The sequence below is a fragment of the Rana temporaria genome, chromosome 5 (assembly GCF_905171775.1).
Source record: "Rana temporaria chromosome 5, aRanTem1.1, whole genome shotgun sequence".
Classification (NCBI taxonomy): Eukaryota; Metazoa; Chordata; class Amphibia; order Anura; family Ranidae; genus Rana; species Rana temporaria.
The window spans coordinates 174,565,603-174,593,075 of record NC_053493.1 but is presented as its reverse complement, the minus strand read 5'-3'; the positions used below and the strand labels follow the sequence as shown (position 1 = coordinate 174,593,075).

The following is a 27,473-nucleotide window of genomic DNA, read 5'->3' as shown; positions in this document are numbered from 1 at the left end:
TATGTTACTAATAGAATGCTATATGATTTACGAAATAATGCTTCTGTTATACATTGTAACTCATTTATTGATCTACCCTGTTTACCTACATTGCATTGTGCCCTAGCATGCCATTAATAAATATTTTTTATCATATTGATTGATTCACTCTGCCCTTCAGTCATAAGTCTTACCCATTTTTCTGGGATATTCAATCCTCTAATATTATACAACATAATCATTATCGTCGCCATTTCTATAGTCAGCAATTATGGCAGCAAAGGAGGGAGGAGACTAGACTAAAATCCAAGGGGACAGGGGAGGGGGAAGAGAGAAAAAAAAAAAACACCCAACACACCTCCCTCCCTCTTAGACCCCTTCCCCGAACACTAACTCCTTCAGGGTGGGAAGATGTCTAGATGCGATTCCGGATCTGACCTCTATCCCAAGGAGCTAAACCAAAAAAAAATAAAACAATTATAACACCCCAACGCCTCCAACTTATCCTCCACCCAGATTGGGGGTTGTGGTTAAGCAGATCAGGGTCTGCACCGAGCGATCCAAAACCCTACACTTTAATTATCTATATGACCAATATCAAAGCCCCTTCCTCCTCCCCCCCCCCCCAGAGAAAAAAAAAAGAAATCTACACAAATGTTCCTCTCCTCCTTTAATTCAACTTTTAAATATATATACTTATATTTGTATACACTTTATAAATATTTTCCGCTTCCCCTTTCTCCCCCTTCGTTTCTAACAATCTTTTAACTCATATCTTAACTTATATATTTTCAATCTTTAACCATATCAAGTATATCACATATATATATACAGTTGTGTTCAAAATTATTCAACCCCCCTATGCTGTAAAGGGTTTTAGGGAATTTAGTGTACATTTGTAATTGTATTCAAAATGAAATCCTACAAGGACTTCTTAAAGAACCATATGCAACTAAAATGACATCAATTGGTTTTGTAATACAGTAGTAAATGTTTATTTTGTGAATTCTTCATTTACACAATTATTCAACCCCTTAAAGACTACAACTCTGAAGAACAGAGGTTCATTGAAGTGTTTTCAATCAGGTATTGAAAACACCTGTGGATGTCAGGGAGCAGCAATAAAGCCTAATAAGCACCAATCAGGCAACTTTAAAATGACTGTGATACTCAGCTCCTTCTAGACATTTACTGGTGTGGTTACAAACATGGTGAAGTCAAGAGAATGGTCCGGGAAGACAAGAGAAGAGGTGATTACTCTTCACAGGAAGGGCAATGGCTATAAGAAGATTGCAAAGATGTTAAACATACCAAGAGACACCATAGGAAGCATCATTCGCAAATTTAAGCCAAAGGGCACTGTTGAAACGCTACCTGGTCGTGGCAGAAAGAAGATGCTGACTTCGACTGCTGAGCGCTACCTGAAGTGTAGAGTGGAGAAAAGTCCCCTTGTGACTGCTGAGGAACTGACAAAAGATTTGTCAGATGTGGGTACTGAAGTTTCTGCTCAGACAATACGGCGCACACTGCGTAATGAAGGCCTTCATGCCAGAACTCCCAGGCGCACCCCCTTGCTGTCTCCAAAGAATAAGAAGAGTCGACTGCAGTATGCAAAAATCATGTGGACAAACCACAGAAGTTTGGGGATTGTGTTCTGTGGACTGATGAAACAAAATTAGAAGTGTTTGGGCCCATGGATCAACGCTATGTTTGGAGGAGGAAGAACAAGGCTTATGATGAAAAGAACACCTTGCCTACTGTGAAGCATGGCGGGGGGTCAATCATGTGTGTGCAAGGTACCATGAATTCTCTTCAGTACCAGGAGATAGTGGATAACAATGTGATGCAGTCCATCACAAACCTGAGGCTTGGGAGACATTGGACCTTTCAACAGGACAATGATCCCAAGCATACCTCCAAGTCCACTAGAGCATGGTTGCAGATTAAAGGCTGGAACATTTTGGAGTGGCCATCGCAGTCACCAGACTTAAATCCGATTGAGAACCTCTGGTGGGAATTAAAGAAAGCAGTTGCAGTGTGCAAGCCTAAGATTGTGACTGAACTGGAGGCTTTTGCCCATGACGAATGGGCGAAGATACCCGTAGATTGCTGCAAGACACTTGTGTCAAGCTATGCTTCAAGTTTAAAAGCTGTTATAACTGTAAAAGAATGTTGTACTAAGTACTAAGATTGAATGTCAATTGGGGGTTGAATAAAACTGATAATGATGTGAGCACAGAAAAGACATTTGTGGTTATTTCATTATAAATGTTATGTTATATTTGTCTGACCTACACGTGCCTCTTTGATTTAATTGTAAGCCGGATGACAGGATGATCAAAATCAATGTCAAACTGGGCAAAACAATCAATTTCAGTGGGGGTTGAATAATTTTGAATACAACTGTGTATATATATATATATATATTACATCATATACATTCTTATACCCCTAGGTTCCCTTGGAGGTTCCCTCCATTCTACTACCAGCCTTTCTCATTTGTCCATTATTTACTAGAGGGCCGGAGGAGAGAGAGAGAGAACAAAAAAAAACGGAAATATACACATGCATTCCTCTCCTCCCCATTTATCCATTGCTTTACTAAAGGGGCAGAGGAGGGGCAGAGGAGAGAGAGAGCAGAGGAGGAAAAAAAATATTTCTTTCCCCTTAAAACCCTTTTTTCCCCAACCCCTCCCCTTTTCCTTATTATCAACCTCCCCACACCTAAAAATTAGTTATACCAAATCACCAAAAAAAAAAAAATCAGTTAAGGTTATAACATTATTATATTACCCAGGGCGGCCTCCTTTGATCAGGAGAGGTAGGCCCCTTTCACATTTATACGACTTCCGAGTCGTGCGATTTTGCCGCGATTTGGGATCAGTACAACTTCGACTTTGCCACAACTTTGGCATTAACCAATGAAAACATACATGGTGTGAGGCAATTCCTTTTCCTGCCACCGCAGTTGTCATTGCTGCTGCGGCAGTAGCAGTGCATGAGGAAGAAGAGGAGGAGAAGCGGAGGCGGAGAAGACGTTGATATTGTGCACATCCCATCATTGCCAATCGTTAAGATAGGGGTCAATTTTGGGTCCTCTATAATGAAGAATGAGAAGAATGCTCCTTACATTGGTGGTCAGTGGGAAGAATGCTCCTTACATTGGTGGTCAGTGGAAAGGATGTCCCTTACATTGGTGGTCAGTAGGAAGAATGCTCCTTACATTGGTGGTCAGTGAGAAGAATGTTCCTTACATTGGTGGTCAGTGAGAAGAATGTCCCTTACATTGGTGGTCAGTGGGAAGAATGCTCCTTACATTGGTGGTCAGTGGGAAGAATGTCCCTTACATTAGTGGTCAGTGAGAAGAATGTCCCTTACATTGGTGGTCAGTGGGAAGAATGCTCCTTACATTGGTGGTCAGTGGGAAGAATGTCCCTTACATTAGTGGTCAGTGAGAAGAATGCTCCTTACATTGGTGATCAGTGGGAAGAATGTCCCTTACATTGGTGATCAGTGGGAAGAATGTCCCCTTCATTGGTGGTCAGTGGGATATTGTCTTTGTTATTTTTTCTTCGTAGTTTATCTCGTCTTTGTAGTTTGGGTCACACAAATCATACATAGCTGGGCACTCTCGGATAAATCGAATGATTTGCTCATTATCGAGGACGTCTCTTTTGTTTTACCTGTTTGGAGCACATTGTTCCTGAGGGAATAACGAGGAAGGGAATGTGTGGTGGAAAAATGTGCTTGAGAGAGGCTACTATGCTGAAAGGATTGGGTGGGACAAGGGTTAAAAAGCTGCTTGTGCTTACAAAGTTGTACTGAAATCATACTGAAATCGTGTCTATATTATTCAGGTACGATTTGCATGCTACTTGAGGGTTTAACATTGAGGTCTATGGACATAAACTCGCATGGAAGTTGGACCAAAGTAGTGCAGGGACTATTTTGAAGTCGGCACGACTTAGTCGTGCCAGTATGAATGGTGTTCATTGGAAATCATGGAGAATGACTTGTCATACGATTTCGCAGTCCAAAATCGTGAGACAAGTCGTACAAGTGTGAAAGGGGACGTAGACTTATCTTTTTATCATTTATCCTTCTGTTCTATGTTTTTCTCTTCTTTCCTTTCTCCTGAGCTACTGGATAGCCCACCAGTAAAAAAAAAAAAAAAAAAAACGGGGGGAAAAGAGGGGCGGGGGGGGGGGGGGGGGGGGTGGGGGGATTATAGGGAGGGGAAAAAAAATCAGTTCTCTCCACAGCCTGGGAGATTTCATCTACTTAATTTCTCCTTCAGAGTCCTTGAGCGTCTCTCATCTCTTATTTTATTTGTTGTCTTTGCTGAGTACCACATCCTTCCGCGCCCGGTAACTCTGTCCAATTGGGTACCTCAAAAGTCTCTAAGCCTAGCAATCTAAATAACTCAGGCAGTTGATCCGGATTATTTAAAGTAAAAGTATTTTCATCTTTCTTAATTATTAGGGAGATTGGATATCCCTACCTATACACAGCCCCCTTCAGTCGCAGATGGTCCAGCAAAAGTCTAAGCATTCTTTGTCTTTCCTTTGTTTGCCAGCATAGATCTGAAAAAAATTATATTTCCTGACAGACTCCGTGGCAGACTACGTGTGGGTTAACCCCGCCCCTCTCCACTGCTATAGGACCCCATATCCAATAAATTTGGAGCTTACCCCTTCAGACAGTGTTCCTTTTTTGTCCTCCTCTCATGGATCCCACATCGCACAATCCAGGATGTCTGTTCCATTGGTACCATTCATTGCGGTGCAGCCAGAGTCCAGCCATGGGCGGGCGAGTGGTTTTCAGGGCCTGATACCCTTATGATGGTGGAAGGTTGTGGCCCTTATGTACCAGGATGGACGTTACAGTTTCGGCTGGCAAGGTCTGAAGACTATTTACTTTTGTCATCCATGGCAGATTGTTTATGTTTGTTGTTGGTCGTGCTGCTTCCAGCCTGTATTAGTGTCTCATGGCTTGTGGAACGCTTCCTGCGTTCCAAGACGCTGCATCACTTCCGGGTTCCCCGTGCGGCGCACGTCTGCGCATGCGCGAGGCCACGGCGAAACCGAGGCTTGGTTTTCATGCATACGCGGTGCGGCGCGGGGCCCAAGGACGCACACGCGCAGTACGGCTGGTCTCTTTGGCGCAGGCGCGCAGCAGAGGACCGGCCGTGACGTCATTCTGGCACCAAATTTAAACCGCAAAGAAGCCCCAAACAGGTGGGATGCCTGTGGGCTACTGCGGCAGCGTCCTGGAGCGTGGCACACATCAAGGCAAGGTAGGCAGGCTTTGGCAGACTCTGTTAAACCGTTTTCTTAAAGTGGAAGAGGCTATGGAAAAAGAAAAAAAAAAGAAAAAACCCCTATGTTCGTTTTCTTTTTTTTTTATTATGCCTTTTTTCTCTTGCTCTAATTTTGACCAAATATTTTGTATTTGATATTTATTTTTGCCTATTCCCAGCCCTTGCTGTGCTGTATTTCTTGGTATTTGGTGCCGGGTGTGTCTCCATCATGGAAATTTCTTCGCCTCCCTCTGGCCAGCCCTCTCGCACAAGGTACATGCGGGTGAGGGAAGGGGTTTGGTGTAGACTGTATGTCGCTGTGCATTAAGAGATGCCAATAGTGTCTGGTTGTATGTCTTCCTCTCTTTCTGTGTGTACATCTCTTCTTACAGCCCTGCTAAGTCAGATCATCATCCACGGGACAGGGACCTTGCCAGGCCTCAAAACCGTTATTCCTCGTCCAGGCGTGACACTCCGTCTGAGAGCCATCATTATAGGGGATGTTCACATTCCCCCTCTAAGCATAGGAGACGTTCACATTCCTCCTCTAGTCACCGCCACCACCACCGTGATAGTCGCTCTGATCACAGAGCCTGTTGGGGATGTAAGACCAGAGTCCCGGAGGGCAAATCGGTATGCGACCCATGTTATGCCCGAGCGGTTGGTGAGAAAGAGACGGAAAAACAGAATCTTAAGTCTCTTGTTAAACGTGTGGTGCATAAATCTATGAAAGAATTAGACACCCCCCACACGAGGAGCCAGTCCACCACATTTTCTGGCTCCCTGGCTGACGAGGCCCAGGAGGATCCAGGCCAATTCCAGCCTCATGATGCCTCGCATAGCGAGACGGAGGGAGATGATTATTCTGTGGGTTTTGACTACGCTTTAGTCTCCCCATTAATCAAGGCGGTCAAGGAAACCCTAAAACTGGAAGATACTGCTGCTCCCCCAGAGAAACAGAGGAAACTGTTCAAACAACTGGGAAAAGAACGTTCCAATTTTCCACTTCCCTCTGAACTGAAAGATGTTTTTGAGGAAGAATGGAGCAAAGGGCATAAAAAAGTTTCAATGTTGAACAAAACTTCAAAACTTTATCCTTTTAAAGCTGAGGATGTAAAGCACTTTGAAAATGCTCCCCTTGTGGATGCAGCAGTAATGCGCCTAGCGAAACATGTCACTCTTCCGCTAGAAGATTCAGTATCCTTTAACCACTTCCCGACGGCCGTACGACTATTGACAGCCGCAGGGTGGTTCTACTTCTCTGGGGCGCCGTCATTTGACGTCCGCCCCTTTCCGCGTTCCCCGCGCGCGCTCCCGAGCGCGCAGCGGGGAACTTCTGTGCTGGCCGTGTCCCTTGGACACAGCCAATCACAGATCGCCGTGAACAGCCAATCGGAGTGGCCAATGAGAGATGATCTCATATGTTTACATATGAGATCATTTCTCATTGCCGACTCTCACAGACAGCGGTGCTGTCAGGGAGAGAGGAGACCGATCTGTGTCTCTTGTACATAGAGACACAGATCGGTCACCTCCCCCAGTCACCCCCCTTCCCCCACAGTTAGAACACTATATAGAGAATACATTTAACCCCTTCCTCACCCCCTAGTGTTAACCCCTTCCCTGCCAGTCACATTTATACAGTAATTAGTGCATATTTATAGCACCGATTGCAGTATAAATGTGAATGGTGCCAAAAATGTGTCCGATGTGTCCGCCATAATGTCGCAGTCGCAATAAAAATCGCAGATCGCCGCAATTACTAGTAAAAAAAAAATAATAAAAAATAATAATTCTGTCCCTTATTTTGTAGGCGCTATAACTTTTGCGCAAACCAGTCGCTTATTGCGATTTTTTTTTTTTTTACTAAAAATATGTAGAATACGTATCGGCCTAGACTGAGGATAAAACAAAATAATAAAAAAAAATATTGAGCTATTTATTATAGCAACAAGTAAAATTTCTTTTTTTTTCAAAATTGTCGCTCTATTTTTGTTTATAGCGCAAAAAATAAAAACCGCAGAGGTGATCAAATACCACCAAAAGAAAGCTCTATTTGTGGGAAAAAAAGGACGCCAATTTTCTTTGGGAGCCACGTTGCACGACCGCGCAATTGTCAGTTAAAGCGACGCAGTGCCGAATCGCAAAAAGTCCTCTGGGCAGGAAGGGGGTTTAAGTGCCCAGTAAGGAAGTGGTTAAGGATGGCCTGGAGCGCAAAATAGATCAAGATCTTAGAAGGATCTATAACTTGGCCGGAATGGCCTGCAAACCAGCCTTGGCACTGGCAGTCACGTCCAAAGCTATGGAAGCCTGGGTTGAAAATGTGGACTCAGTTCTGAAAGGGGTATCAGAAGATCTAGCTCAAGGATCGACAGTTCAGGAGCTTAAATTGGCAGTTGCCTTTTTGGGGGAGGCATCGATTGACCTTATTCGCCAGATGGCCAGAACAATGTTGTCGTCAGTCACGGCCAAGCGGGCCTTGTGGTTGCGCCCCTGGCTTGCTGACCCAGCCTCTAAGCAGGCATGGTGTAAAATTCCCTTTGAAGGGTCATCGTTGTTCGGTAACAAATTGGATAATGCCATTTCTAAGGCCACAGGTGGGAAGTCGGGGTTCCTCCCCCAGGACAGGCGTCCATTTAACCAGAGACAACCTCAACGTAGGCGCAATACAGAGCGCTCGAGGGAAGCACGCTCCTATAGACCAGGCGGGGGTTTCAGGAGAAACTGGAACTGTAATCGAGGACAGTCCTCCTTTCAGAAGTCCGCCAAGAAACAAACATCTGGTGGACGCGAGCCAACAAAATCTTTTTGAGATTGGGCCCGCCCAGGCGGGTCGGGTAGGGGCTCGCTTACATCGTTTCCGGCACATCTGGGTGGCCTCAATCTCGGACTATTGGACCATCAAAACGGTCTCCACAGGCCACACTTGGTCCTTCATCAAAATTCCTCCCCACAGACCAATGTCCACGACACTATCAAAGTCGGAAGAAAAACGACAAGTTCTACTGTCCTACGTAGATACTCTGAAAAATCAAGGAGCAGTGGTGCCCGTTCCGAAGGAAGAGGAATTCCAGGGAGTATACTCCCCTCTTTTTCTGGTGCAAAAAAAGAACGGCTCTTGGCGCCCGGTGATAGACCTTACATTTCTCAACAAGTTCATAAGGCACGAGAAATTCAAAATGGAGTCACTTTCGACCATCCAGAAGATAGTCCAACCCGGGGTACGACTGTACCACTACCTGGACGACCTGCTAGTTCTATCTCAAGACAGGCAACTACTTCTAGTCCACAAGGAACAAGTAATTTCCACACTTTTGGAATTCGGATGGCTCCTAAACCGAGAGAGAAGCCAACTAGAACCGACCCAGTGCCTAATTTACCTCGGAGCTCAGTTCAACACTATAGTGAACACTATCTCTCTTCCAGAGGAAAAGATACCGGTCATTCGGGAAAGGATCTCCCTAGCCCTGGATTCTTCACACCTGAGAGCTTCGCAGTGCCTGAAGATAATCGGCACAACGGTGGCCACAGCCCCTATGGTCAAATGGGCAATGTGGAGACTTTGTCCCTTCCAAGCGGGCTTCCTTCACCAATGGAGGTCGGAAGACATGAGTCAGTGGATCCGGATCACTCAGTTGATGAAGAACAGTCTCCTTTGGTGGCTCCAATGCAAAAAACTGTTGACATGCCACTCTCTTGTTCCCATCCAATGGGTGACTGTTACTTCCGATGCCAGCAATGCGGGCTGGGGGGCCCATTGTGGTCAAGAACTGGCACAAGGAAAATGGGATGCTCGGCTTCACATTCCAGGGTCAAATGTTCTGGAGCTTCGTGCGGCATGGTGTGCCCTTCAATCTTTCTCTCATCTCCTGAAAGGGAAATCTTTTTTACTCAAGACAGACAACACCACGGCTGTGGCATATGTGAAGAGACAAGGGGGAACTCAGAGTTCCGCTCTTCTCCAAGAGGTCGAGCCCATCTTCATCTGGGCTCAAAGGAACCTGCTCAATCTTTCAGCATTCTTCATTCCAGGAGAGCAGAACACTCAAGCGGACTTCTTGTCTCGCAACAGTCTAGACAACAACGAATGGTCACTGCATCCACAGACCTTCAAGTGGATCCTGTCATTGGGGATCGATCTCGAGGTGGATCTGTTTGCATCTCCCTGCAACCACAAACTCAACAAATACTACACTCGAGTCCGTTGCAGTCAGGCCTTCAGGGTAGATGCCTTAACGAGTCAGTGGAACTTCAGCAGAGTGTATGCCTTTCCTCCACCTCCGATCATTCTAAAATTCCTTCAGAGGCTTCAGTTTGAGACGATCGAGAAGGCCGTGGTTTCCCCTCCTGATCCAGATGAGCTTCCGGGGACCCGTTGCCTCTCCCTCTCAGACCGGACCTTCTTTCTCAGGGGACGACCCTGCACCCCTGTCCAGCGATACTGAGACTGATGGTCTGGTTCTTGAGATGGAGAGGCTAGAGCCTCTCGGGTGTGCTTCGAGAGTTATTTCTACCCTCATGAGTTCCAGAAAGCCTAACACTAACAGAGTCTATAGTTGAATATGGACCAAGTTCGTTAACTTCTCTACTTCTGCAGGAAGATCATGCAGAGATCCTGGGGTCCAAGACATCCTCAGTTTTCTCCAGTCTGGCCTGGATCTTCCGTTATCTGTTAGTTCTCTCAGGGTACAAGTTTCAGCTTTGTCAGCCTTCTCAGGAACATCATGGGCAACTCACCCACTGATACGACAGTTCTTTCGAGGGGCATCAAGACTCAGGCCCCAGAGGAAACCTAGATTCCCCAAATGGGATCTTCCACTCGTCCTTGATGCATTGTCAACTCTCAACAACAAAGATCTTTCTATTAAGGACTTGTCAATAAAACTGGCCTTCCTGGTGGCCATCACTTCGGCTAAAAGAGTATCAGAGATAAGTTTTTTGGGGTGTCAGGAACCTTTTCTGACTTTCTTTCCAGACCGGGTGGTCCTTATTCCAATGCTTGGGTCCAAGCCAAAAGTTACCTCCGTGTTTCACGAAAACCAGGAGATAGTGCTTCCTACTTTCAAGTCTCCAGAATCCACAGAAGTACATCCTTTAGATGTGGGTGAAACTCTGAGAGAATACTTAAGAGTCACTTCATCTTTTAGATGTTCCAATCATCTGTTCTTATTATACTCTGGCAGCAATAGAGGAAAACGTGCTTCTTCAAGAACAATAGCGGCCTGGATTGTTCAAGCTATTCAACTAGCTTACAGGGCAAAGGGTTTGGCTCCTCCAGAGGCGGTGACGGCTCATTCCACCAGAGGCATGGCGACCTCATGGGCAGCGGCTCGACATGTGGCTCCTGATGTGATATGCAAGGCAGCCTCGTAGTCTTCGATCAACACTTTCATGTCTCACTATTGTGCAGAGCCTGCTTCCCTTTCTTCTGTTAATTTTGGTCTAAGAATCCTGTCAGTTGACCGGAGAGATTAAACAAATGTTTTTGTTCAGCATACCCTCCCGTGTGGATTGGCTAGTTATTTCCCACACGTAGTCTGCAATGGAGTCTGTCAGGAAAACGGAAAATTTATTACCAAATACTTACCGTAATTTTCCTTTCCTGATAGACTCCATGGCAGACGGAAGTTCCCACCCATGAACACGATTTTAAAGTGGGACTGAGAGTCGGCTAGTTACGGAACACTGTCTGAAGGGGTAAGCTCAAATTTATTGGATATGGGGTCCTATAGCAGTGGAGAGGGGCGGGGTTAACCCACACGTAGTCTGCCATGGTGTCTATCAGGAAAGGAAAATTACGGTAAGTATTTGGTAATACATTTTCCGTTTTCCTCCTTCTTATATTCCCCAGTTGTCTTTTGCCAAGCAGCCTTCATGATTTCCTCTTTAACTTTGAAAAAATGTATTCTGCACAAAGTATCTCTAGGGGTTATCTGAGCATGATTTCGCATTGCGGGGACCCTATGCACCAGCTCTAACTTAATCTGCGTATCAAGGGGGTTCTCCAATAGCCTGTTAAGCAAATTTATCACTGTTATGCTCAGTTCTGATGTTGCTAGTTGCTACTGTTTCCGGTATCCCTTTTATACGTACATTATTCCTTCTGCTTCTATTCTCTGCTTCCTCAGCCTGTAATTGTATCGCCTCCATTCTTTGGTGCTGTATTTTCTAACATAGCTATCCGCATATTAGCTTTTTCTTGCGACTCTTCAACTCTATGCATGTTCTGGTCTATGACCGCCACCTCCTCCTGCACCACTCCTATTTCCTTCTTCAGAAGTCCCAGCCAATTCCGTATCATCGCATTCATATGCTATCTTATGGGGAGCGCCTCAGCTCTGGTACATTACCCTGCATCTATGCCCGGAGAATTAAAAATGGATACCTGAGAGATGTCGTCGTTTGGGGTTGGCTGCATCATACCTGATATTAGGGATATTGGTGGTGTTAGTAGTCCAGGAGATGTTAACAGTGTGGCGGATGCGGGAGGTATTAAGGATGATCTTCTCCCCTCGCTGCAGTGCCTTCCTGCACTTCCGTTAGCTCCTCCGCTCAGTTGAACTGTCTGCAAAGTCTGTTTCAACAAAGTATTGTGTAAGGCAGTTACATTGTGCGTCCCGCTCCCACACTCCTTCATTAGTGCGGTGCTTACAGCACTTGCTGTTCTTGCTGCACCAGACCTTGTAGTGTACGCTGCTATCTCCGCAGCGCTGTTTTTTGGCTTTTGTGATCGAGTAGCAGGGACATACACCTCACTGGCTAAGACGACCTTCTGCTTACGTTCCGGCATGGATCACTCACTGATCTCGGTCAGGCAGCGTCAAATGAGTGTAGGGCTCTCGCTCAACAGCGTCTCACTCTGCCATACTCAAGCCACGCCCCCCAGAAACAGAAGTCCTGTTTCACATTCCTGACCCGAAGCTTTAGAATGTTGACGGACAAGGCTCTCCAAAACCCTTTGGAAAATGCCAGGTTAGGATCTTCTTGTTCCAGGCAGACAAAAAGATGTTTAAAGTAGCCTTGAATGAAACTGAGCATAGGGGACCACTTTGAATGAAGCTACCATCTTCCCTAGTACCTTAAGCAAAAAAGGTGAATGGAAGGAACTCTTCCTTGCCTTGACCACATAGACCAGTGTGATAGATTATTCTAAAATCCCTATTTTCAAATTAGGCTAATTCTTTTTATTATTAGAATCACTGAAATGTTTTCTCTTTCCTATATTCCTTATACTGTTTATTTGTTTTCATACGCATTATGCATATGTATGTATGGGTATGTGTTGCAATGCAGGTATTATGTTGTAAACGTTACCATTTGAAATGGAGATACAAAAGGACTATTATTAAGAGCAGATGTCACCCCCCCCCCCACTCTTCACTCTTCCACTCTCAAACCACCCCTCCCTTCTAGATTCCTCAGTTGTAACAGGAAAGCCTCCCCCCCCCCTTCCTTTTCACTCGGATCTCCTGAAATTGTGTCAGGAAATTAATCAATCTATTACACCAGCTTTCTTACAGTGCTGATTTTGTCTGGGGCAAGAAAAAAAACTTATTTTGGGCTGTGTCCAAAACACTCCAAGCTACTTACCAAACGCAAGAATGTACTTTTAGACTGGGATCCTAACCCAGGTGTTCCAGATAATTGCCATCGTCGAAACCAGCCTCGTCCCCATAAAGGGGGGGGGGGTAGAGGGCTGCGTGCTGTGGGCGGGTTGGGCGCCGTCCGCCTCGTCGCGGTGGCCGCAGGGGGGCTTGAGGGGCGGACGAGCCCGGGGCACCATGCTGGACACACTTCGGTCCAGCCATGCTACCGATTGATCTATCAGTAGCAGATTGCCTCGGTATGCTATTACTGTTATACCCTGGGCCTTTTAGTCCTGCTAGAGGCGAGCCCTAGCATATTGTAAACCCGGGGCACGGTGGCTACCCGGAGGGCAAGACCACCAACTGGAAGAGATGCTGTTCCCCTGTGAAACACAGACAACCTCTGTAAAGCCATGCAAATAAATACATATGCAAATAGCTACAAATATGCTTTAGGCAAAACATAAAAAGTGTGCGTTGTATACACGCATTGATGTTGCATGTGTGCTATGGAACGGGCATCTTTGCAAGCAAGGATGCTTTATGAATGTGTTGCAGACACGTATTCCTATGCGAACATAAGGAATCCTGTATATTTAAGGAAACCTATAATAACATGCCTCATTATGCAATCACGCGAAACTAGGCGATCATGCATTCACATGCGATTCAGCATTTTTTTTTATTATGCGATCAAGCATTTTATGCATTTAAAATTTTATGCAAATTAAAAGACCCCAAGGAAGAGACAGAGGCCTGGGCTGAGGATAAGTTATAAGCAGCATGAATTTCTGTAAAGGATTGCAGCTGCAACTTCAGAGCTTGTGAAGCTTCCGATACCTCCACCTCGTCAGACTCCACCTGTTCCCTGTCCCCTGATGGTGAATCTTCATTATTAGACTGTTGATCCTCTGAGGATTTATAGCAGGGGAAGGGGGACCCACCCCGCTTTCTGCTCTTTTGTGAGAATGCTGCGATTATAGCATTCTATAAACCAACCAATGCAAAAGCGCCCCATGGCTGCAATGTTGGGAGAGGCTGCAGTGCCTGACAGGGCAATGGCTCATTCTGTGCGGCTGCCCTGGGTCTCTCAGTGGAAAATGGTATCAAGCAGGCATGTCTAGAACTCCTAGATCCAGATGGTGACACTTCTTTTTTTTCATATTGTGAAAGATGATGTTACGCCAAGTAAACGGATACCCAACATGTCACGCTTCAAAATTGCGCCCGCTCGTGGAATGGCGACAAACTTTTACAGTTAATAAATTCTATAGGCAATGTTTAAAAACATCTACAGGTTGCATGTTTTGAGACCCAGAGGAGGAGCTAGAATTGTTGCTCTCCCTCTAATGATCGTGGCGATACCTCACATGTGTGGTTTGAACACCGTTTACATATGCCGGTGCTACCCACGTATGTGTTCGCTTCTGCATGCAAGCTTGGTGGGACGGGACACGTTAAAAAAAAATTCTTCCTATTTATTTTACTTTTTATTCTTTATTTTTATACTGTTCTTTTAAAAAAAAAAAAAAAGCATGTCAGGACCTCTTAAATATGAGAACTGGGGTCAAAAAGACCTCAGATCTCATATTTCCACAAAAATGCTATAAATAAATATCCCCCCCCCCAAAAAAATATATATATATATATATAGAAATATATATATAGATAGATAGATATATATATATATATATATAGATAGATATATATATATAGATAGATAGATAAAATATTTCCTCGGTTTAGGCTGATACGTATTCTACATATAATTGGTAAAAAAAAAAAATCGCAATAAGCATTTGATTGTTTTGCGCAAAAGTTATAGCGTCTACAAAATAGGGGATAGTTTTATGGCATTTTTATTTTTTTACTAGTAACGATGGCGATCAGCGATTTTTATCTTGACTGCGACATTATGGCGGACACATCGGACACTGTTGATGCTATTTTGGGACCATTGTCATTTATACAGCAATCAGAGCTATAAAAATGCACTGATGGCTGTGTGACACTGGCAGGGAAGGGGTTAACCACTAGGGGGCGAGGAATTGGTATAGTGTGTCCTAGGGAGCGATTCTAACTGTGTGGGGGCTAGGCTACATGTGGCATGACACTGATCACTGCTCCCAATGACAGGGAGCAGAAAATCAGCGTCCTGTCACAGGACACAGGCATCCCACCGTTCTGCAGCTCCGTGACATGATCATGGGACATCGAGTCCGCGGGTCCAGCGGGCACAGTCACGAAGCTTGCGGCAAGGGCGCACGCGCGCCTGCATAGCGCGGAGTTCAAAGCAACGTATATATACCTAACAGGGGTTCTAATCCTTCTTAAAAAGGAAGAGTCCACAGTATGAATATACATATAAGTAAAATCCATGTAGTCACCTCCAAATCCAAAAAAACTTCATCCAACAAACTCCTGCATCCCTCGCTTGCAATGTTGTCTAAAATGGAGTCCATATTTGCTGAGCCAGATGCCACATCCTCTTCACTTCTTAAGTATTTCCTTTTCAAACTTATAATCGATTCCCTAAAAAAAAAAAAAGGCAAGACATTGGCAAACAGAGGTACCGCTGCAAGGACGACAAGGCTAAATCATTAACTTCTTAAGGCAATGTAAGAAAACAATGACTATTTTTATTCTGACAGCCTAGAATCCACTCCAACACCATTGGATGCCTTCTGGTACTAATGAGGGTAACAGAAGCAGAACACTCACATTGGCTTGCTACATCCAGTTCTGCTAAGAGGGTGATATGAAGGATACATACAGAACCATAAACCTGCCGATTAGGGTATACGGCAGGGATATGTAATTAGCGGACCTCCAGCTGTTGCAGAACTACAAATCCCATGAGGCATAGCAAGACTCTGACAGCCACAAGCATGACACTCAGAGCAAGAGGCATGGTGGGACTTGTAGTTTTGCAACAGCTGGAGGTCCGCTAATTGCATATCCCTGGTATACGGGTTAGGTGATAAGTACTGCATCTTCAGATCATAATACTCCCATGAACAGAACTCCTAAGTTCTTACTAAAGAATGTGATTTTATAACCTTCCAGCGCCCTATAACCCTACTGGATTTCAAGCACAGGGAATGCCCTGGGCATGCCTGAATGTAAGGGACTAGATTTTCTGAGAACTGAAGTCTCTGCAGCCAAAAGCAGCCCCTCCAGGTACACAAAAAAAAATAAAGGTCTAAAATAAAAGTGATACCTGTATAAGTCATATCACAAATATATAGGTCATAAATTTGTGCATTTCTGACGCACAGCTCAAAAAAATTAATTAACACAGAAAGGACACAAGCATAGACATGTTGTGTATTTCTGAAGTGTATCTAGCTAAACCAACATATCAAATATGAACGGAAAATGTAAATAGAAAGGACTGACAAACCTCAATGTTATGCATTTCTGAAGTGCAGCTAGATAAGCAATAAAACAAATATAAAAACAGAAAAGACACAAAAGCCCCTCACTGTTGTGTTTTTCTGATGTACAGCAAAATAAGGCAATAATTATAGTAAAAGACACAAACAACCTTCAATATTGTGTTTATGATGTATAGCAATAAGATAGTAATTTAACCAAAATAAACAGAAAAGACACACACTTCAATGTTGTATATTTCTGATGCTCAACAAGGTATAGCTATTATAACGCAGCCCTCAAAAATTCCACTTGACTGCTCGCATTTTGCGAGTGGAATTTAGTGCAGGGCGAGTGAGGTGCATGGACGGACCAGGCTGAAACAATCAGCCAGAAAACTGTCAGCCGGAGGACACAGAGCGGTAGGGCTGGACTGCCCTGGCGCTGCTTTGAGCTGAGGCTGTAGCACTCTTTCTCCTCCTCTTGTGTATCACACACACAGCGGGCATCTCCCGCTGTGTGTGACGGAGCTGGGTCTGTGTTTGATGGCGCGGAGTAACAAGGTCCCGCCCCCTAGACCGGCTTGTGTGACAGTAGATTGAATCAGTGTTCCGTCTATGAAACAAGCCAGTCTAGGGGGTGGGACCTTGTTACAGCACCGCCGAACACAGACCCAGCTCCGTGACACACAGCGGGAGATGCCCGCTGTGTGTGTGTGATCCATCATCCAGGCAATGGTGAGTCTGGAGTGATGATGGGGCACTGTGAGGCTGCATTTAATGGGGCACTGTGAGGCTGCATTTAATGGGGCACTGTGAGGCTGCACTTAAAAATGACATTGAGGCTGCTTAAATCATTTAACAGTGTAATTTCATGAGATAATTTACAAGGATGTGTTATGGAGTGGACTTAGGGGTGGGGCAGGGGAGAAGTTGGGTGGGGCAACTGTTGGCGAGTAACTCTTAAGGCCTGGCTAGTGGCTCAGGACTTGAAATTTTGAGCCCTGAATAACAGAAAGGACACCAACAAACTTCAATGTTGTGCATTTCTGATTATCAAAAAGCTACAGTATACATTATAAAAACAGAAAATACACAGCACACTATACTGTTGTGTTTTCTGATGTACCGCAAAATAGGATAATATATATAATACAGAAAAGATACAACCTTCGATTTTGTGCATTTTTAATGAGCAATAAGATTGTCATAACAAAAAAAAAGACACACTTCAATGTTGAGCATTTCTGATGCTCAACAGGGCATAGTCCTATATAAACAACAGAAAGGACACGAACGCTTCAATGTTGTGTATTTCTGATGGGCAACAAGGTACAGTCATATAACCAACAAAAAGGACAGCAACAAACTTAAATGTTACTATGTAACGATGTTGTGTATTTCTGATTAGCAATAATGTAGTCATATAACAGAAAGAACACCAACAACCTTCAATGTTGTGTCTTTTGATTAACAACAATGTACAGTCATAAAACCAACAAAAAGGACACTAACAACCTTCAATGTTGTGTTTTTCTGATTAGTGACAAAGTACAGTCATATAATTAACAAAAGGACAACAACTAACTTCAGTGCATTTCTGATTAGCAACCATGTACAATTATATAACCAACATAAAAGACACCAACCAACTTCAATGTTGTGCATTTCTGATTACTAACAAAGTAGTGTTGGGTGAACGGTTTGGGCTGAGCAAAAGTTTGGCCCGAACATTGACTTCAGCAAACACACAAATAGTCGGGGGCGTTCGACCATTTGTTCGGCCCGCCTAATGCCGCACAGTGCATTGAAAGCCCTGATTGGCTGAAGCAATGAAGGCTTTGCGCAATCAGGGCACAGAACACTGTCTGAGTCATGATTTTAGAAAGTAATGATGGCTGTGCCCAATCATAACTCATTGTTCATAGACCAACCCCACACTATAAAAAGGTTCCTTCCCAGAGCAGTCATTTGCAGTGTGATATTGGAGTGGAGATAGATAGAACAGGGTTACGAGCGAGTTAGTGTGCTATTGTCATTCTATTGTGAGTGTAAACTATCGGTGTAGTGTGAATATAAGATCTAAGCTAGACCTTATGTCCCCATTTGGTTTTGGGGCAGCTATCGACTGAGGTTTTTATTTTTTTAAATAATGAGCCCATACCTTCTGCTCCAAGAATCAAATGCAAGGCAAAAGACTGACGACTCTGTGTCAGACCACGAAGGCCAAAAGAGGTGTACCTACCTACCAAGCTTTTGCTGGCTAAAGATAGAGCAACCACCTCAGATCTTCTGGCCCGAGATCCTCTCAAAACACAGCAACCTCAGATGCCTCCCTCACACAGGTGGGGGAAAGCTTACAGCATCTGGCATTCCCAGGCAGTTTCACATCCATATACTAACCAGGCTTGATCATGTTTAGGCTTTGATCAACAGATCAGGCATGATTAACCACTTAAGGACCCCTTCACGCAGATATACGTTGGCAGAATGGCACGGCTGGACACAATCACGTACCTGTACATGTCGCTTTAAGCCCAGCCATGGGGTCGCGAGCGCGCCGCCGGTGTCCCGCGATCGGTCACCGGAGCTGAAGAACGGGGAGAGGTGTGTGTAAACACACTTTTCCTGTTCTTTGTTGTGGCAGTGTCATTGATTGTCTGTTCCCTGATATAGGGAAAGACGATCAATGACATCACACGTCAAGCCCCTACAGTTAGAAACAGATATGAGGTCACACTTAACCCCTACAGCGCCCCCTAGTGGTTAACTCCTAAACTGCAATTGTCATTTTGACAGTAAACAGTGCATTTATATAGTACTTTTTGCTGTGAAAATTACAATGGTCCCAAAAATGTGTCAAAATTGTCCGATGTGTTCGCCATAATGTCGCAGTCACGGAAAAAAATCGCTGATCGCCGCCATTAGTAGTAAAAAAAAAAATAATAAAAATGCAATAAAACTATCAACTATTTTGTAATCGCTATAAATTTTGCGCAAAACCAATCGATAAACTCTTATTGCGATTTTTTTATACCAAAAATAGGTAGAAGAATACGTATTGGCCTAAACTGAGGGACAAAAAATTTTTTTTTATATATTTTTGGGGGATATTTATTATAGCAAAAAGTAAAAAATATTGCATTTTTTTCAAAATTGTTGCTCTATTTTTGTTTATAGCGCAAAAAATAAAAACCGCAGGAGGTGATCAAATACCGCCAAAAGAAAGCTCTATTTGTGGAAAAATTACCAGGTCCAGGTCCTACAGACGGTGGTCCCGCCCTAAGGTAGGCCCGAGGACTACTTGTTTTTCTCTCAGCGTGCCGTCCTGGAAGACAAGAGAGAAATTACCAGTTACACTTACCGGTAGCTGGATTTCTACGATGTCTTACAGGACGGCACGCTGAGAGTAGACTGGCGACCTGACAGGAAACACAATAAAAAAAGAGGTTAAAAGGCCCCACCCCTCCTGTGTGCCTCAGTTTGTAGATAAGTAACCGCTATTAGAACACGGGCTAAAGAGGCCCATAAACAACTCCGGATAGCAGTAAAAAGGGAGGGAAGTAGGCCTGCCGTCCTGTAAGACATCGTAGAAATCCAGCTACCGGTAAGTGTAACTGGTAATTTCTCCCTTGTCTTCCAGGACGGCACGCTGAGAGAAAAACAAGTAGTCCTCGGGCCTACCTTAGGGCGGGACCACCGTCTGTAGGACCTTCCTACCAAACATCAGATCTTGCGGTGACAGTAGTTCGACTCTGTAATGTCTGAGGAACGTATTCTGGCTTGACCAGGTCGCCGCTTTACATATCTGTTCTATGAAAGCTCCAGCTCTCTCTGCCCAGGAGGTTGCCAGTGATCGAGTGGAATGGGCCTTGATAACAGGAACTGGCCTACCCGCTAGGGTGTAGGATAAAGAAATAGCCTGTCTAATCCGTCTGGATATTGAAGCCTTTGTTGCTTGCTGACCCTTTTTCTGACCAGAAAAATTAACCAAAAGATGAGGGGAATTTCTAAACTCACTTACCCTCTCTAAATAAATAAAAAGACAGCGTCTTACGTCCAAGCAATGAAAAGTAGCTTCCTTCTCATTTTTGGGATCTGCGCAAAATGAAGGGAGGATTACCTCCTGGGATCTGTGGAATTTAGTTGCCACTTTAGGCAGTTACAGAGGATCCTGACTCAGTACCACCCTGTCTTCAAAAACTCGAAGAAAGGGTTCCTTAATGGAAAAGGCAACTCTTTTGGCAGACGTGATAGCCAACAAAAAAGTAAATTTAAATGAAAGTAATTTAATAGGAATTCTATCTATAGGTTCGAATGGTGCCTTAGATAGCTGATTCAAGACTAGGGAGAGGTCCCAGGGGGGAACTCTAGACACTTGTATAGGAGAGAGTCTGTCCCTAGCTGTCAGAAACCTCCTGATAAGAGGATCCCCAGAAAGGCTCCTGTCCAAAAAATAGGACAAGGCCGCAACTTGGACTCTTAAAGTCTTAGTGGCTAAACCTAGGTCCACCCCATCCTGGAGGAAATCCAGGATGGCGGGGGTTTCAGGGCAGGAGATCTGTTTCGCGGAGCACCAACGCGAAAAGACCCCCCAGATTCTCGCATAGATGAGTCTGGTGACTTTCTTGCGGCTAGCCAACAGGGTGTCTATCACCTTTTCCGAACAGCCTCTCTGCTGCAGGTTCCACCTCTCAAGAGCCATGCCGTCAGGCTGAAGAACTCTGGATTCGGATGAGAGACCGGCCCTTGCCGCAGAAGACCCGCTCGGAGAGGGAGAGGAAGCGGAGGAGCTAGAGCCCAATGTTTCAGGGTGGGAAACCAGGACCTCTTGGGCCACCAAGGTGCGATTAAAATCAAGTTGGTGTCTGAGGCATTCAATTTTTGCAGAACCCTTGGAATGAGATTCAAGGGGGGAAAGGCGTAGGCCAACCGGAATCTCCAGGGCTGAGCCAACGCATCCACCCCCAGTGAACCCTGCTCTCGGGAGAGGGAAAAGAACCTGTTCACCTTTTTGTTCCCCTTGCACGCAAAGAGGTCTACTTCTGGACGACCGAGCTGTTGGCAAATCCAGCTGAAGGTCTCCGGGCATAACTCCCATTCCCCCTGAAGGATGGGCTGGCGGCTCAGAAAGTCGGCCTCCAGATTGAGGGTCCCCCTTATATGGACTGCTAGAAGAGAGGGCACCCTCTGTTCTACCCAACTCAGGATCCTCAGGGAGAGGGCTAGGAGAGAGTGAGACCTGGTGCCTCCTTGCCGGTTGAGAAAGGCGACCGTAGTCGCATTGTCGGAGAGAACTAGGACCTCTCGGCCCCCGAATTCTCTCCTCGAAGGCTTCCAGAGCCTCCCCAACCGCCAAAAACTCCCGGTAGTTGGACGAAGCCCGTCTTTGCTGGTGATTCCAGGAGCCCTGGGCTCGAAGTTCCTCCGAATGGGCTCCCCACCCCCAGCTGCTGGCGTCTGTGGTGACTCTGATCGGGTTGGACTGACTCCACAGACGACCCCTTAGAAGATTCTGGGGACACAGCCACCACTCTAAGGTGTCCTTTACTGGAACTGGGATAGTAACCCGGGTATCCAGGGAATCTTCCGTTCCATCCCAAGAGGAGAGAAGGAAGGCCTGCAGGGGTCTTGATTGAAGTTGGGCCCAAGGAACTGCCGGGATGCACGAAGTCATCCGTCCCAACAACCTCATGATCTCTCTGAAGGAGGAATCTACTGTTGCTACTAGGGACCTGACCGCTGTCATAAGTCTCTGGGCCTTGTCTTGGGGTAAGACAAGCTTTTTCTCTAGGGAGTCTATGAGAAACCCCAGATACATCTTCCTTTGTTCTGGAAGAAGAGAGGACTTTTCTTTGTTTACTATCCAACCCAGGGATTCCAGAGTGATATGACAGTGGCCAGGTCCGCGAGGAGCTGGTCCCGGCTCAGGTTGAAGAGCAACAGGTCGTCTAAATAAGGGGCGAGGGAGATCCCTTTTAAGTGCAGAAAAGCCATCACCTCGGCCAGGACCTTCGTAAACACCCTCGGACTGGAGGCCAGTCCGAAGGGGAGGGCAGAGAACTGCCAGTGTTGAATTCCCTGGGCGGAGGCGAGGGCGAATCTGAGGAATCTCTGGTGATTTGGACAAATCGGGACGTGAAGGTAAGCGTCCCTCAAGTCTATTGTTATCATGAACATGCCCTCTAACAAGAGCCCCCTGAGACTGTAAACATTCTCCATACGAAATTTTTTGTATTGAAGATGGACGTTGAGGGGTCTCAAGTTGATGATCAATCTGTACTTCCCGGATGGTTTGGGAACTACAAAAATATGGGAGTATACTCCCTGACCCTCTTGATTTGGAGGGACTGGGACTATGATCCCCTGTTGTGCCAGATTGGCAACGTTCTGGGAAAGGCCCGCAGCCTTGAGGGGGTCGCTTGGTAAGTAGGTGACGAGAACGGTTGGGGGAGGATACTGTCGAAACTCCAGCCTGTAACCATCCTTGATGATTTGAAGGACATGAGGACTTTGGGTTATGCTCTCCCAAATGGGAAGAAACCTGGAGAGCCTGCCCCCCACCCTCTCGTCACTTGGGATCCTTTCCGTCCGGCTTGGGGCTAGAAAAAAGCATCCCACTTTTGGGTTTATCTTTGCCAAAACCCCAGTGCCTGTTGGGCACTGCTTTCTTCCCCGGTGGAGGATTTTTTCTTTGGTTGGAACGAAAAAACTTCCCCCTATTAGCCCTAGGCCTAGAGGGAAACTTATTCCCCTTTTCAGAGGACCTCGCCAGGGCCTGGTCTAAAGCGGTGTCAAACAGGAGGGAGCCCTCAAATGGAATGGCACATAGTCGGTTTTTAGAAGCGAGATCGCCCCTCCAAGTTTTTAACCAAACAGCTCTTCGTGAAGCATTGACAAGTGCTCCGGTTTTGGCTGTAGCACGAACAGTTTCAATAGCCGCATCTGCCAAATAAGCCACTGCCGTGCCAATAACCTGGAGGGACTCTCAAGTTTCCCTAGACTCGGTGGAACTGGAGAGATGATCCATCAAATTAGAAGTCCATGCGGCCGTGTTCCTTGCGATGCATACTGATGCTAACGCAGGACCCAAAGCGGCCGCATTGGCTTCCCAGGCTCTACGGAGGGAGGTATCGGCACGCCTATCCATGGCGTCCTTTAAATTGCCTGCATCCTCAAAGGAGAGGTCGGACTGCCTAGAAATCTGAGCCAACGCCGCATCAAGGCGAGGTACTTTGAAAAAAGTGTCCTCCACATCCTCCTTAAAGGGGCAGCGACGCTTCCAGGTTTTAAATCTTGGAAGTCTCTTTTCTGGCTCCGCCCACTCTCTTCGGATGATATCTTTAAGGGATTGATGCACCGGGATAGTATTAGACTGGGGTTTAATTAAGCCTAAATACATCCTGTCCTGGGCTGAAACTTGCTCAGTAGTATGCTGGATCTGCTCAGAGGCATAAACAGCCGTGAGGAGACCCTCCATGTCGTCAGCGGAAAATATATATTTTCCTGACCTGGCATCCTCATCCTCTTCCTCCGCCTGGCTCCCCGCCAGGCCCTCATCCTCCAGGGTAACCTCGGAAACTTCCGAATCCGAAGAGGGGGGCTTCTTAGTTGGCTGGCGGGAATCCAGCCGCGAAGAAGAGGTACTTTCCTGGGATGAGGGACCAGGCATGGGGGGATCAGACTCCCTATGTGCTAAGGAAGACTTGAAATCCCTGAGGGTAGCAAGCATTTCAGTCTGCACTGAGAGAAAATCTTTTATAATCAGTGATGTTTCCTTCCCGGTCAATTTAAGAATACACCTGGAACAGAAAGGTTTGCCATAATCTGTAGGGAGCTTATCACTACAATTGCCACATTTTTTTACTTTCTTAGGGGGTTTAGTGGATTTACTGGTTTCCCCCTGGGCAGAAGGGTCGTCTCCCCTGGTGGACTCCTGTGCAGCAAAGAGATGCTCATCCTCCATGATGAGCGCCAAGCCCTTTTCTCTCCCCAGCTGCTGTGACTGTTCTCTCTGCAGTCTGCAGAGCAAATGCGGCGTCTGATCCGGTGGAGGCTGCCATCTTGGTATGCGGGGGGGCGGAGTGACGTCACGACGCCGTGCGCATCATCAACGAGCGCCAGGAAGCGACGGCGCCGCTCGGAACGGCGCCAGCCCAGCCGCACCATGCTCTGCAGAGGGAGAAGCCTCCGAATAAGGTAGGCGTGAGGGGAGAGAGGAATGGCCACGCTGGAGCACTAGGGAAGCCCAGCAAACCTAGGAGGCTCCAGAATCCAGGGGGGTACTCTTCTAGGAAAGTACCTTCAACCCCCCTGGAGCATAAAAAAAGGGACACCCCCCGGGAAGGCGCCAGGCACCTTTAACTGGACCCAGAGGCACACAGTACCTGCGGTCTAGACTCTGGGGGGGGGGGGGGGGGGGACTACCAGCCCCAGGCCTTAGGTCAGGAAGAAAAATAAAAAAACGTTTCGCTGAAAGGGAAACACAATCAGAACTGAGGCACACAGGAGGGGTGGGGCCTTTTAACCTCTTTTTTGATTGTGTTTCCTGTCAGGTGGCCAGTCTACTCTCAGCGTGCCGTCCTGGAAGACGAGGGAGAAAAAAAGGACGCCAATTTTGTTCGGGAGCCACGTTGCACGACCGTGCAATTATCGGTTAAAGCGACGCAGTGCCGAATCGCAAAAAGGGGCAAGGTCCTTAACCTGCATAATGGTCCGGGTCTTAAGTGGTTAAGGTGATGCCACCGCAGTCCATCTGATGAAAAATGAATACGTCAGGAAAATGCTGCAATGCCAAACACCACAGTGGCTCCGATGCATTTGACACCACTGACCATTGGGGGATGTGCACACCACTAGATAACTGAACCCGAGAGCAGTGCTCCTGCTTCCCCAGGCTGCCACTTTCTGGAACCATTTAACTGGTAAAACAGGTAAATAACGTAGCAACTACATTAGCCAACCTAATACACAATTCTCCAAGTATGCAGGCCAAAAACAATGTTGGTTTACTGGTATGCAACCCCTTACGTATCTAAGTACGCAGGTACCCCAGGCATGCTGTTATGTAGGTACCCAAGTTATGCAAACATGCAGGTATACAGGTATTCTTGCCATTCATGCATTTTTGTATGCAGTTTAAATGAAAACATGCCAGCATGCGTTTAAGCAATATGCATTTATGGAGGCATGCGTTTATGGAAGCATGTAGTTATGTGCTTAAGCAAATATGCGTTTAGGCAACACACGAACGCGCGTGTCCAAGCAAACAAGCATTTACACAATACGTGCCCATGGAGACATGCATTTACGGAATAAGCAAGCCTGCGTTTATGAAACGTGTTTATGCAAAATATATTACGCCACACGCATCTATGCCAACGTGTATGCAAACATGCATCCACCCAAACATGTATATCTATGCAACACCCATACACACTTCTGCCCACATGTCTATACAAACACATGCGTTTACGAAACATGCGTCCATGCAGATGCTCCGTCGCGGCCAGCCTTGGGGGGCTGCATGCTGAGCGCCGCCCGATTGTCGGGCAAGGGGGCCACTGGGCGGGGCCCTCTGCAAACATGTGCCTATGCAAGCTTGTGTTCTATGCAAGTAAGTAAGCATCTATACCAAGCTGCACATGCTCAACCGCACCTGGGCCCATACATGTTTTAGTCAGGATTAGCCAAGTACACAGGCATCCAATGCAGACTCTATGCTGCGTCAACAGCCTAAGGCCTCTTCCATACCTATGCGACCCCATCCTGCGACTTGGGACTGCAAGGCCGCCTGACATGTCGCACCCCATGATTTCCAATGAGTACCCTTCACATCTGTCCGTCTTCAAGTCGCATTAAAGTTGCGGCTAAAATGCACAACTTTCAAAATCGCACAAGTGTGAAAAGGGAGCCCAAAACTAAGCTACTGCAGACCCAATGCATGCTATTCTGGAGACTCAAACTCCTTCATGTGCACCGATTCCCATGTTCTTCCAAACATGCAACATCCATGCAAAACATTTGTTTATTGAAGCATGCTTTTAAGCAACAAGCTTGCAAGCATGTATACTATGCTGCACCTGCCAAACTGCACTTGACCCCATACTAGTTTTGCTAGTTTAGCACATATGCATGTCATGCAGCCTTTTCCTGCTTTAGCCTAAAAGTAAGCTCCTGCAGACAAATGCACATTATTCTTAAGTTTGCAAGTATGCATCTGCTCAACTGCACCAGGCCCAATACTATTTTTGTGCCAAATGCACATTATTCTGGAGACCCAACACTTTAAAGTGCACTGCTAGGGGGTGTATCGACTTTCAGTTGTACAGGCCCTCCGGATTAAGCAGTATATAATCATGACTTGTCTGGCCTCATATTTCTCCCATAGTAAGTACTCACACTTCACTAGTATCCATGGGCTGACGTTAGGTCTCCAAACATCCTACCTGGTATTCCCAGAACCACAAGGCTTTAACATGGCCACCCTTCCACTTCTTGCCAATATAAGAATAGGCCATACTGAGCGACCTGTGCCCTCTAGTGGCTGCAGGAGAAACAGCAGCCGTTACGACTAAGAAGTACACAGCATGATTAAACAGCACACTGCCCCCAGTGGCCACTGGGAGAATAGACAGATCTCTCTTTCTTAAAAGAGAAACTGCAAAAATGCAGACTTTTCATTCCCACTGCAGGACTCTGAACATAACAGGAGTCCAATCTTTTTTTAATTATAACATTTTTTATTGTTGTTTGCATATATAGAGTCGTTGTGGTTGAGTAAGAAAGCCACTTAGGTTCCAAATTTTCTTCCCTTGTGTCCACCCTCACCACACCTCCGCCCCTCACCCACCCTTCCACCCTCCCATCGCACCATGGATCAGTTTTTTTAAATTAATTTGATTCATTGGATTAATCCTCCCCATAGAGGGGTGTCTACTAGCGGATTAAAGTATATATTGAATTTGAAAGGCGCCATCTTTTTATATAGAACAACCCGTTATGTCTAGCCAAGGTTTCCACATCCTCACAAACTTTCTATAATTCCCCTGTTTAGTGAGTGTCACTCTCTCGCTCCAGATCATTGTATTGATGGTTTCAACCCACGATTGAACAGTGGGTGGGGACTGGGCCTGCCATCTCCACGCAATTAGCCTCCTTGCCTGGAAGAGGCATCTCAGCACCCCCTCCAGGGTTCCAACAGGCACTCTGTCCTCATCAATACTACCTAATAGG

At 46.0% G+C, this 27,473-nt stretch overlaps 1 protein-coding gene across 3 annotated transcripts in view; it reads right to left on the bottom strand.

The window, feature by feature from the left end:
- The window catches only part of EXOC3 (exocyst complex component 3), a 385,796-nt gene that overhangs the window by 90,753 nt on the left and 267,570 nt on the right, over positions 1–27,473 (bottom strand). For all 3 annotated transcript variants that reach the window (XM_040353404.1, XM_040353405.1, XM_040353403.1), the window contains exon 9: positions 15,252–15,396. In XM_040353404.1, the coding sequence (XP_040209338.1) occupies positions 15,252–15,396 (145 nt within the window). The remainder of the gene's footprint in view (positions 1–15,251; positions 15,397–27,473) is intronic.